Source organism: Herpailurus yagouaroundi, unplaced genomic scaffold (assembly GCF_014898765.1).
Source record: "Herpailurus yagouaroundi ecotype Mexico unplaced genomic scaffold, PumYag 247, whole genome shotgun sequence".
Taxonomy (NCBI): Eukaryota; Metazoa; Chordata; class Mammalia; order Carnivora; family Felidae; genus Herpailurus; species Herpailurus yagouaroundi.
The window spans coordinates 807,099-820,415 of record NW_024412464.1 but is presented as its reverse complement, the minus strand read 5'-3'; the positions used below and the strand labels follow the sequence as shown (position 1 = coordinate 820,415).

The 13,317-nt window shown below is 36.5% G+C and overlaps 1 protein-coding gene across 1 annotated transcript in view; it reads right to left on the bottom strand.

Moving 5' to 3' along the window:
* Positions 1–13,317, bottom strand: part of NSF (N-ethylmaleimide sensitive factor, vesicle fusing ATPase) — a 150,849-nt gene that overhangs the window by 63,759 nt on the left and 73,773 nt on the right. Inside the window, exon 9 of the mRNA XM_040460080.1 lies at positions 10,401–10,600. Coding sequence (XP_040316014.1) covers positions 10,401–10,600 — 200 coding nt within the window. The remainder of the gene's footprint in view (positions 1–10,400; positions 10,601–13,317) is intronic.

Below are 13,317 nucleotides of genomic sequence, written 5' to 3'. Positions count from 1 at the left end.
ACTATACATGTGTTAAAACTCATAAAACTGAATACTAGAAAAGTCAATTTTACTTAATAATAATAAATTTTTAAAAATAAAGTATCTTATAATACTTATACTTCACTATGCATATTTGGAATATTGTTCACTCTTTAATGCAATTCTATGCAAGATGATAGTCTTAAGTTCATCAAGGTTTCCAAAATTTAACTAGTTTTTTTTTCCTAAACACTACTTAAGATTGTTCTCTTTCCACCAATGTTTTAAAAACTAAATTCAAATCTGAAAAAAAATTTAACTTATTTTCTCAATATAGTCATATTTACCGAATAGATGTCTGATGATAAGTGATAGCCTGTTGCCTAAAAAAAAAAATTCAACACCAAAAATGATTATCTTTCTAACTGCAGAAATGACTGAGAATCAGGAATTGGAACTATACCCTCAGCTTTACCAAACACTTCTGTATGATAGGGTATTCTTGCCACATTTGGTGCAAAACAAGGTCACTGCTGTTTGCCACTAAAAAACTGAGATTCTACATTATTTCGTAAGACATTTAAAAAAAAATTTTTTTTTCAACGTTTATTTATTTTTGGGACAGAGAGAGACAGAGCATGAACGGGGGAGGGGCAGAGAGAGAGGGAGACACAGAATCGGAAACAGGCTCCAGGCTCCAGGTTCCGAGCCATCAGCCCAGAGCCTGACGCGGGGCTCGTCCTCACGGACCGCGAGATCGTGACCTGGCTGAAGTCGGACACTTAACCGACTGCGCCACCCAGGTGCCCCTCGTAAGACATTTTTATTCAAGGTTGCCTGCCAATTTAGCATGAAACAAAAAGCTGCTAAAAAAAAGTATGAATTTTGCTATCAGTGTGCCTTATGTTGCCACTGGAATCATGACTTCCTTCTCAGTCCAACCTCAAAAGTCATCTGTGTGGATGGGAAGCCAGAGACAATAGGAACACTGTAGGATCATAGGAGCAATCTGTCTTAAACATAATTCAGTATTAATTCTGACCTTTTCACAACCTTACTAATCTTGTGACCTGTCATCAAGTGCCTTCCCCAACCTAGTCAGTACAACCACATCAATTTTTACAGGTGTGTTACTTAAATAAAGGTAAGTTCTTCTTGCAATAAATTAGGAGTCAGGTAAGGAAGATGTCAAGATTAATATTCACAGATTACAGCTGACTCATCAATAAGCCCTTTACCAAAGAGTTTAAATCCTTTTTAGTTCACTGGCCTCTAGCTCTGTTCTTACCATCTGCAAAGTCTTCTGCCATAGAAACAAAGCTGATGCTGTCGCGCCCCTGGCAACTGCCTTTGATAACGGCTGTTCTATATTTAACTAGTTTGACCTATATGTAAGTGTTCATCTCCGTCAGCCTGGACTGTCCAGAATCACAGAGGTGATGCCTTTCCTTATTATGTAACACACACCTACCCTTCATGGGGTCATTAGCTGAGTATACCAAGCCCTTTCTGGATATAAGAATTGAGAAAAGGTATAACTGAAGAAGCTGGCTAGATTAATATCTACCTAGAAATTCTTTGTCAATTCAGTTTTATCATTAACAGTGTCATATTTAAACTGTCTGCAAGTTTTAAAACAGCACCAAAGATACCTATAGCCATGTGGAAACTGTCACAACAGATTTTACAAAATGCTTATTTACAGGACATTTTGACTCACCTGCACCTAGTGTTTAACATTCAGTACACCATCAGGGTGCTTTAGATAAAATTTCTGTTTTCAAGTTTTTTGTTGAATAGTTTCAAATGTTTATAAATATTGGTATTTCATGACTTTTTATTAGAAGTCTTTCACAGAACAAAATGGAAAATACATTTTTAAATACAGAATACATAGAATAAAATTCATTCTATCTTGCAATTACCATGAATCCACTGGATCTTTTTATAAATCTAAGATATATTATGCTAGTTCAACATTCTAGAAATTATGTCATCATTACTCATCAATTATTCCTAACTATCTTAAAAAAGATTAAAAGAATAAGAAAATGGAAGAATGATGGAAGTGCTCAGAGGGATAATGCAATGGTGGAAATCAATACCCCATGACATCACCCTTCAGCTTTCTTACTGTGTTGCCCCAGGTATACCACATCTTTCAAGAAGGCAGAAAAGAAATCTGGAGACAACACCCTCCATCTTTGTTGCCTGGTTTTAGCTTTAACTGAACACAGTGGAGAATTCAGATTTTTTTTTTTTTAAATTCTCTGGCCATAACGTCAAAGAAAAGAAAACGGACAGAGGAAGCTATTTCATATTTATTAAGTGAATCCAAAGATTAATGCAGAGTGATTAGCGGCACCTAATGAAGATGGTGAAAATCATCATTATACGTAAAATCTCAGAGTCTGTTCCCTCAGATGTTATCCTGCATAAGTTTTCTTAAACTCAAGAATGAGTGAATATTTCTAAGGACCAAAAAAAAAAAAAAAAATGGCATTTTCATCTAGTTACTTATTAAACAAAAATCTTCACAGTGCAATATTTTGTGACAAAAAACTAGACCATCTCATTTTTCTAAAAGGACACATGACAGTATTCTTTCATCTTTTATTTCACCTGAGCATCGCAATTTCCTTGATATGGTTTCAAATAGACAGATGCTGAAGACAGGTATTATAGAGAGATAATGAGAAGAAACAGGTGATACAGACATTAAAAATCTGATTGACCAATCTAAAAGGTGTATACAAGTTTCAAAATGAAAATGTTTTGCAACTATGGAGCACCTGGTGGCCATCCTCTCTTCAACAAAATGAAGACTTTTTAAAAAATTTCTTAAGTACTGTGTCTTGCCAATGCGAGCATAAGAAAAACCAGAAGTTATGATAAGCTAGACTCTGTTAGAGGTGTATTTAAAACAGAATCAGTCTGTAGAAGTTCATGTGTGATGAACAGTTAGTCACACTCAGGGGCTCCTGCCCATTTGGATAGATGGATACACACACACACACACACACACACACACACACGTGTATCTTCAAACCCAGGAAAATATGGAATAAAAACTTGGTTTGCTGTATTTAAGTTCTTATTAAATATTTAATAGTCTTTCACTCCCTTATATTCTTACATTTGTAAATTATTTGTAAAATACCTTAAAAATAATTTATTTTTTTTAATGTTGTATTTATTTTTTCACAGAGCACGAATGGGGGAGGGGCGGGGGGGGCAGATGATCTGAAGTGGGCTGTGCACTGACAGCAGTGAGCCTGATGTGGGACTCAAACTCATGAACCATGAGATCATGACCTGAGTCAAAGTCAGACACTCAACCGAGCCACCAGGTGCCCCAAAAATAATTTTTAAAAAGGAATTCTTTCAACCCAGATAGTAAATGGTGGTGATGAGTCTTCTTGGTATACTTGGTATTAAAAAGATTTTTGAAGCAGAAAATACTGTAGTATTAGGGATGAATGGTAAAACTGAATTGGTTCTGGCACTGAGGAGTTAAGATCAGTTATTGGACTTGTACCAATCCACCAGGACCCATGCCTTCTAGAACCAATGTGGCTTAAAAGGCCAGAGACTTGAACACATGAACAAGTGCTTAATGGGACACAGAGCAGCAGGGGAGAAAACCACCTTGTGTCAGTGAAACAATTGAGCACTCAACAAGCAGACTAGAAGCATTAAAAGGTTTAAGAAGGCAACGTTAACATTTTATTTTTACTGTCAATAAAAATAAGAGAAAGAGGGAAATGACAGGTTAGATTTGGCAAAGCTAGATTTAATAAAATATTAGATGTTATTGTGTTTCTATTATTTATATTGACCCATGTAAATCTATTATTATTCATTTTAATGTTTATATGATACCCCATTTGCTACCAAGGAAGAATCAAGATGCTTCTATTTTTACCCCCATTACAAACAGTGCAGCAATCAACATCCCGGTACAAGTCATTTTGTGCTCAAGCACTACAGTGTTTCTCTAGGGTTGCTGTTTTGTAGGAAAACTCATGGGTCATGGGGTTGCACATCTTCACGATGTTGTCAAATTCATATGCAAGATATTACCCACTTGGTATCTTCTTCTAATTCATCCTACAACTAATAATGTATATGAGGTCCTGTTTCTTCACAACTTCACCAACTTTTGGTGCAATTAGTCTCTGTAAATTCTGCCAGGTTGGGGCGCCTGGGTGGCGCAGTCGGTTGAGCATCCGACTTCAGCCAGGTCACGATCTCGCGGTCCGTGAGTTCGAGCCCCGCGTCAGGCTCTGGGCTGATGGCTCGGAGCCTGGAGCCTGTTTCCGATTCTGTGTCTCCCTCTCTCTCTGCCCCTCCCCCGTTCATGCTCTGTCTCTCTCTGTCCCAAAAAATAAACGTTGAAAAAAAAAATTTAAATTCTGCCAGGTTGTTTATAAAACGTATCTCATATTATGCATTTTCCTGAGCATATTTTCATTTGCTTATCTTCAGTTGGGTTCTTTCTCTGAGAAGGGCCTGTTCATATCCTTTGCCATTTTTTTTTTAATTGTGATGTCTGCCTTTTTTGTACATATTATACAGGAGTTACTACAGAGAAGTAATATATAAAATGCCAATTCTTTGGTGATTATATGCATTGTAAATATCCTCTCCAGTTTGAGATATCTGTATTTAGTGTAATCTGTCAGATGGAATCTTATTATATTAATGTAACCAAGCTAACATTTTTTTTTCCTTAATGCATTTGATTTCTGTATCTTAATAAAGAAATTCTTCTCTAGCCTCAATTCTTAAAGCTTCTGGCCTATTTCTTCCAAAAATATTTTCTCTGGCAAGTTTTAGTTTATTTTTTACAAATCCATTCTGCAATTCTGTATGATGTGAGATAGGGATTGTATTGTATCTTTATCCAAACAGAATCCAATGATCTCGTCCTGATTCATGGAATATTCTTCCCCCTTTGATTTGTAATGTCATTTTTCATACAGCAAGTTCTTCTGTGTTCTATTCTGTTTCTTCGGTCTGTTTATGCAAGAACATATAAATGTCTCGATTATTACAGCTTTTTAGTAAGTTGTGATATCTTCTGAAATAAGCCTTCATAATTTTCCAAAATTTTTATGGCTCCTTGAGCTTCCAAAAAAAAAAAAATCAAGTTCTTAAATTAAAAAAATTGCTGTTAGACTTGATTGGGAAAGCATGAATTCAAAAATTAAATGACAGGGCAGACCTGTCATTTTTATGATATTGTCGGTATTCCCACATGTAAACATGTTTTATCTTATCATTTATTAGCTCTTAAAAAAAGATTCTCAAAAATGTTTACAGTTTTCTTCTTTAATTTTCCTGTAAATATTCGATTCTAGGTACCTTATAATTATGACTGTTGATGTAAGTGGAAAAACTTTTTTTAAGTTACATTTTCAATATCTTCAAATTTTCTTTGAGTCTTGGCCTTCTGAAGTTTTTGAGTTTTCTTGATTCCTTTCCCAGCGCCTTCTCATGCTTTGGAAAAGCATGAAAGTTATACACAAATCTCACATACACATTTATGTTCATTAATAGTGCTATTCTCTTCCCAAATAATACAAATATCTTATATACATTTAATCTACTTCCCATGTTTTGTTCCATATTTTAGTTCTACCCTTAAAAACCACCCATATTGATGATTATTATTGTTGTTGTATACAGTGAGTGATTAAGTTTACCTCTTTTAAACTTTTTATTATGAAGTATGGTGTACAGAGAGGGAAGGTTCATGAAATATAAATGTATTTTTCAAGGAACCGTCACAAAACTAACATCTAGATAACAACAAGAAACAGAACAGTGCCAGCATCCTGGGAACATGTCCTCACAGCCCTTCCTCAATATCCGTCCCCTATTTTTCCCCATAAGCAACCCCAATTTGATTTTTTATGGTAATTACTTCTTGCTTTTCTTTATACTTTACCACATAAGCATGCATCATTAAACATTATATTTTCATTGAACTTTATATAAATGGAATCATATAGTATGTATTCTTTCTCATCTGGTTTTTTTTGCTCAACATTTATTTGTGAGATTCACAACTGTGCATAGCCATAGTCTATTTCTCATTACTGTGTAGTACTTCATTGTATATTTACATGCCAATTTATCCATTTACTGGATATAAAGTTCTAAGTTAACAGTTATTCTCTTTCAACTTCTAAAAAGTAGTATTCAACCGATTTCTGGTTTCCATCATTTGTGTTGAGAAGACAGCCACCAGCTAACTGTTGCTTAGTTAAAGATAATCTTTCTTTTTTCTCTAACTGCTTTTAAGATTTTTCTGTTTTTGTCTGGCAGTTTAACAAAGATTATCTATAGGAGTAAGCTTCTTTAGTATTTCTCTTGCTTGAGGTTCATGTAACTCCTGCAAACTATGAATTAATGTTCATCAGTTTTAGAAAGTTCTAAACCATTTTCTCTTCAAATACTGCTTCTGACCCATCCTTTTTTTCCCGACTTGCTGGAACTTTAAATATACTCACTAGACCTCCTTGGGGAATTTTCTATCTCTCTTCATTCCTTCCATCCTTTGTTTCTGGTTATTTTTGTCTAACATCTTTTAGTGCACTAATTCTCTCTTCACATGTGTCTAATCTGCTGTTTAAACCCATCTACTTGAGTTAATTTCAGTTGCTGAATATCTCATTACCAGAATTTCTGTTTTATTTTTTTAATGTTTTTATTTCTTTTTGAGAGAGAGAGAGAGAGAGAGAGAGAGAGAGAGAGAGAGAGAGAGAAAGAAGAAGAAGGAGGAGAAGGAGGAGGAGGAGGAGGAGGAGGAGACGACACAGAATCTGAAGCAGGCTCCAGCCTCTGAGCTGTCATCACAGAGCCCTACGTGGGGCTCAAATCCACAAACTGTGAGATCATGACCTGAGCCAAAGTCAGATGCTTAACCAACTGAGCCAAACATGGCAAGTGTAGTTATTTTAAAAGTCTATATCTGAGAATTCCAATATATGGAGGCCCAATTTCTATCACCTTTTGTTTCTCTTTCTTCAAGTGGTTTATGTCTTTGTATATCTGACTGCTTTTGATTATAACCAGGCATTTCATTTGCAAGCTATAAAAATAATTTGTGACTTTGCATGGTATTATCTTCTTCTAGGAAGGATCTATAATTCTGCTGGATGCTGGAGAGCATGAGCGATTTAGGAACTCTCAATTTAATTTTAGAGAAGTTAGATGTGATTCCAAGCTGATCTGCAGCTTTGACAGGATGTCTACTTCTGGTTAACTCTTGCTTCTGTGGTGTAGCCCTACAGGTTCCCAACCCAAACTGAGGCATATTCATCAAGTGTCCTCTCTTCATGAGCCACGGATTGATTTTTTGCTAAAATTTTTTTATTTATTTATATTTTTAAAAAGTAGTCTCTAAACCCAATGTGGGGCTCGAATTCACAAGCCTGAGATCAAGAGTCACATGCTCTTCCAACTCAGCCAGCCGGGCGCTGCCATGATGGATTTTAATCCCTGCCCCCTTATTCCCACTGGCCTGTCCAAAGGGCTGCATAGCTGTTCAGCAGATCCTTCCAGAAATGGCAATATCTCCAGAGGAACGGTAACCGTACACACCAGGACCTTTTATTCTAGCTCCATTCTCCCCCTAGATCCTAAAAGTTCTTCAATGCCTTTAAGCGAAAACTTTTTCAATATTTGTTGAGTTCTTCTGGTAGTCTTCATGGCAAGCATGATTCAAATTTCCTAATATGCCACTATGAGAAGCAGAAGTTCCAGATTTTATCCACATTAGCAACCAATTTCATTGCTCAGCATTATTTCCTGTATCCTGTTTCCTTCTAGGTTCAATTTCCTTCAGTCTCAACTACATCCTGCTTCACATTCTTTCAGCAAGCCTCTGTAACTAGTTAATTCTATTAGCCTTTGCCTGAAAAAAATATCTTCATCTTTATTCCTGAATGAGTATTAAGCTGGGTATAAAATTTTAAGTTGACAGTTATTTTCACTTAACTGTGAAGATATTCTTCCACTGTTGTCTGCCCTCTCTTGCTGCTGTTGAGAAGTTGGCTGTCAACAAAATGGATATCCTTTTGTATGTCATCATCACTTCTCTTTTGTTGACATTTAAGATGTTTCTCTTTTTCTTTGGCATTCTCTACTTTCACTACAATGGGTCTAGAAATAAATTAATTTTTATTTATTCTATTTGGGCTCATGGTGCTATCACAATCTAAATATTTTCTTTTATCGATTCTAGAAGATTCTTAGCCATTCTATCTTTGAATATTGCCTCTATGCTATCCTTTCTATTGGGACTTCTCATCTTAACTCTATTATCTCTACATCTCTTTCATATTTTCCATCTCTCTGTGCTACATTCTGGGTGATTTCTCAAGATCTATTTTTCTGTTTATCACTTCTCTTTTCCCCTGAAACTACTGGCTTTTGTTTAACACAGCTGTTGAGTTTTAAATTTTGATGATGACATTTTCCATTTATTGATGTGGCTTTCCCATGAGAATCTCTTGTGGCCTGGATTGTTGGAACATCCCCAAGGGTCTGCTTATAGCTAACAATCCCATGTTATCATTAGTCCAGGATTCATTTTTATTCTTATTTTTTTTAAGTAGGCTTCACACCCAGCATGGAGCCCAACACAGAGCTTGAACTCACAACCCTGAGATCAAGGCCTGAGCTGAGCTCAAGAGTCAGGACACTTAACTAACTGAGCCACCCAGGTGCCCCTTGAATTCATTTTTAAGTTAATTTCTCAGCTTGGGAGCCCTAGACCACATAGATCAGTGGTGGTGGTTTATGTGTGTGTGTGCGTTCTTAAATCCTAAGCATCAGTTAAGAATCCATACTTTAGAATTCCCATTGGAGATTCCTTAGCTCCCACTCAGATAGTTAAATGTTTTTGTTATTTTGTTGTGATCAGCAGATAATTTCCAGTCCATTCTTTTCATAGAGGGCACGACCCCTTTGAAGGTTCAGGCCCTACTCCGTACCTTAAGCTAATTCAAGGACTCATTCTCTGTCTGCTAGTGGGTGCTAAAACTCAAACTCACACATTACCATAACCAAAAGTTGCAATGAATATTTTTACCACTCTAATTTTCAGAGTTTTAATATCTAGAAATCTCCTTTTCTTTCTTGAGAGATAAATTATACATTTAAAATAATTTTAGTTATATTTTATCCAGTATTTGAGGGGGTTTATAGAAGAAAAGTTTTCAGTTACCTAGTCTACTGTATTGCCAGAAGCAGAAATCCTATGGCATTGTTTTTAATTTAAAAAAATGTTTTAAGATTTTATTTTTAAATAATCTCTACACCCAACATGGGTCTCAAACTTACAACTCTGAGATCAAGAGTTACATGCTCTACAGACTGAGCCAGCCAGATGCCCCTATGGCAATGTTTTAAACATCTGTCTATGAAATAAACATGCTATATATAGAGAGATCTATATAGATCTAAATATACATCTATATCTATCTATCTACAGAAAGATTAATTATAAGGAATTGGATAACTCAATTATGGGGGTTGACAAGTCCCAAAATCTTCAGTTGACAAGATGGAGTCATAGGAGGGCCAATGGTATAGTTCTAGTCCAAAGGCCTGATGTTTCAGTCTGGGTCAAAAGGCAGGTAAAAACTGATGGCCCAGATAAAAGCAGTCAGACAGTAGGAAATTCCCTCTTACTCAACAGAGGAGCAGCCTTTTTTTGTTCTAGTCAGGCCTTCCAACTGACTGAATGGGGCCCACCCATATTAGAGGAGGCAATTGCTTTAGTCTGTCTACCAATTCAAATGATAATCTCATACAGAAATATCCTCACAAACACACCCAGAATATGTTTAACCAAATGTGTGGGCACCCTGGGGCCCAATGAAACTGACATGAAATTAACCATAACAATTAGTAAACTCTGATTTGACTTTTAATTAATTTTTTTCCTAAGACCCACATCAAACTTTCCTTTGAGGCCTAACAACTCTTACCTGTCACTCTACAACTGAGGTGACTCAATGGTAAGTAAACAAGCTGCTTTCTGCACATGGACCTTACATATACATAATTCTACAAGTCATGTGAATTTAATTTCCCCCTTTTCCAAAGGATAAATGAGTTCAAGTCTCTGAAAATAATGTGGAATAAAAGTGACACCTGAAAATAAATTCATGATCTGTTTTTGCAAAACCTTTGGCTTACACAATCATCTATCTTTGTATTGTGTATATTTGGGTAATGACATTTGCTCCCATCATGTAAATCTCCCATAAACCCTGGTTCAGTGATATAATTTGGTACTAAATAAATTTCACCTGCATGCTTTTCAAAATACAGGTCACAGAAACAAGTTTTCCACCACAGCTTTGGGTTTCATTCATCATATTAAGTGATAACAAACTTGTACTAAGTTATATTAACATTACCCTTCTTTGCTCTTCTTCAGCATCAGCAAAGAGTTTACGAATGTTAGCCTCGGATTCTCCCACATATTTGTTAAGGATTTCTGGCCCATTGACCACTTTGGGCTCCCTTGCATTCAACATCTTGCCAATCTGTCGAGCCAAGAGAGTCTTACCACAACCTGGGGGCCCATATAACAGGATGCCTTTAACATGTTTGCAACCTAAAAAACAAAAGAAAACAGTCTTATATTAACCACCTAAAATCCAAGTGAGACATCTAAAAGAGTTTCCTTTCTTCTTCATATGAATGTTAGGAAAACGATAGTCATGCCATTAACATATAATATCCAAGTGCCATGAACAAAACAAGAATGAACAACTAAAGTTCTCTTTTTTTTTTTTTTTTTTTTTTTTTTTTTTTTTTTAAAGTAGGCTCCACGCCCAGCTTGGGTCTGAACTCACAACCTGGAGATCTAGAGTCGCATACTCTACTGGCTGAGCCAGCCAGGCACCCCTAAAACTCTTTTTTTTTAACAGAGAATCCAGAAGCAATTCCTACATGAGTGCCAAAATTTGAGGGGGAAAGCTGCCAATTAAAAGTCTTTAGAAAAGTATATTTGAACTATCATTTAAAACAAATACTTTTAACTCTGAAAACATCTCTTTGACCTAAATACCTAATTAGGAACTATTACTTATTTTCCATTCTCCTTTAAAGTCAAGGAATAAAAGAGATCTGCTTTTAGGCAAATTTAACCCAACACAAATCTATTATAACACAGTAGGCTATGGAAACTGTATCTTAGTCATAGAAATTATAGGTGTACCTGTTGATACAAGCCCTTGAAGAATGGGCAAACATGTTTTGAGTTGGACTGGTATAGGCAATCCATAAGATCCAGACGGATGTCACACACTTAGTGGGTAAAGTTGAATGTCCTACTTCATGTGACTAATGCCAAGGGAGGCACACACTTTTCTCAGAGCCACCAAGATGAAGACGAAGTTTCAAAAGAATAGTATTCAATTCTTTTCTAAGCAAGCATTGCTAAATACCTTGAAAGGTATCAGTAACAACAGGGAAAGAGCAAGACTGGTGATTTTGACTCCCCAGGGTTTTTTTTAGCCAACTCTTCACGAGCATTTACTCCACTTCTAAGATTGCAGTGACCTGTGGTTTCAGTTTACTCGCTCTAGGAATTCCCACCTTTCCAGCAGTTTCACACTTAGGGTGCAGGACTCTTTTTTTACAAGTTTTTTTCCTTATACTACACCAAAAAGGCACTTTGTGAAATAACAATTTATTAGATTTCAGTGTCACACTCAAAACTATAGGTGAAAAAGAAAATTTCTGAAAATGGAATATACATAGTGTTTGTCCTCACTTGGAACGAAAGCCTTAAGAAATAATTTCTTTAAAAAAAAATATGACAATACATTTAATAAGTCCCATAAAAGCTATCACAAGGTACAACCAACTCTACTGGGAATTTTAACTTCTGAGTAGGAAGACCCTTTTGGTTATCAGTATGGTCACTGCTTCTATATGTCAAAAAAAAAAAGACTCTCCTTTAAAATTTTTGAAAGTAATGAGATCTGTGCTTACGGTTAGATTTATAGAGACAAGGGGAACTTAGTGGAAACCCTTGAAGGCTTACAGTCTTAACCCTTCCCTCACAGAGTAAAGTCCTGTCCTGAGAATCATGGTCCAATAAATGTCTTTGCCCTTGATCCACCCTTGGAAACACAAGTAGTAGGGAGATAAGGGGATAAGCCCTGAGCTTCTCCTAGAGGCAAAAATCACAGAAGCACTGCCAGCATCCAAGCCCCTGGGACACTTTTGATGAAAACTTTAGAACCTTGCTCCTCATCTTACCCTCTGAGCCAACCGCTACCATCATGACTTGAAACGATTCACGTAAACCATAGCAGAGGGAGGTGGGCATGGTGGTGGTGAAAAACGGCACAGGATGGGGGAGCCACAAAGGAGAACATGAAGACTTACTGAGGCCCTACAAAGGGCCAGGCCTTATCCTCATCCTCCAATTTCTTAACTTTCTCCAAGTTTATCAACTACCTAACCATACTTCCTTCCATATTAAGCTATACTTTCTCTCAAGGGTTCTCAACTCCTTGGCCTTCTTACACTTCTGTTCTACTCATCCCACAGGCCCTGAACACAGTATGGCTTTACTGCACCTATGCATGGGCCACAGAGCACAGCCAGAGAAAATTACACCACTGTGCTGATAGGATGTCCTCACAATTTCATGCTATCCAATTTTAGTTCCACACTCACTGCTTGTCAATACTACCTGCCACCTTTTACTTGTTCTTGTTAGACCACCTTCCGCTCTCTGCACTACTTTTCCAGATCTTCCCTGCTCTGCTCATCTCAAGTGCTACCCCACACCATTAATTCATAGAGAATATCTAGATTCCTGCTTCGCATATTTTTTTAAAAAAGACGAACAGGTGTGAACTCCCTTCAGCTTATTGCTTCCCTATCCACAAATTTATCTGCAGACGCATCCAATCTCCACCTCAGCACTGGTTCTCAAAGAAGAAGAGTTCCTCTCCTCCAAGGTTTAAGTTGCAATTATTTGTTTATATACCTTCTTCTCTATTAGACCATGAACTATTCAAGGTGCTCTCTTATCCATCTGGCATCGCAAACATCCACCACAATGCCTAGCACAGAATATGTACTCTTAAATAAATGGCTAAGTAAATTGTTGACCCCTTTCCTACAAACCTCAAAGAAAATGAGGGAAAGAAGACCATTTTAAAAAAATTATTTGAAGCTCTTAATTTATGGAATAGTGTTTACTTTCACAGCTGGACTAATTTAAATACCTAGAACACGTATTTGCAATGACTGGGACTTTGCAAACTTAGCAGAGCTACATAATTTATAAATATAGATCTTCTTCAACTT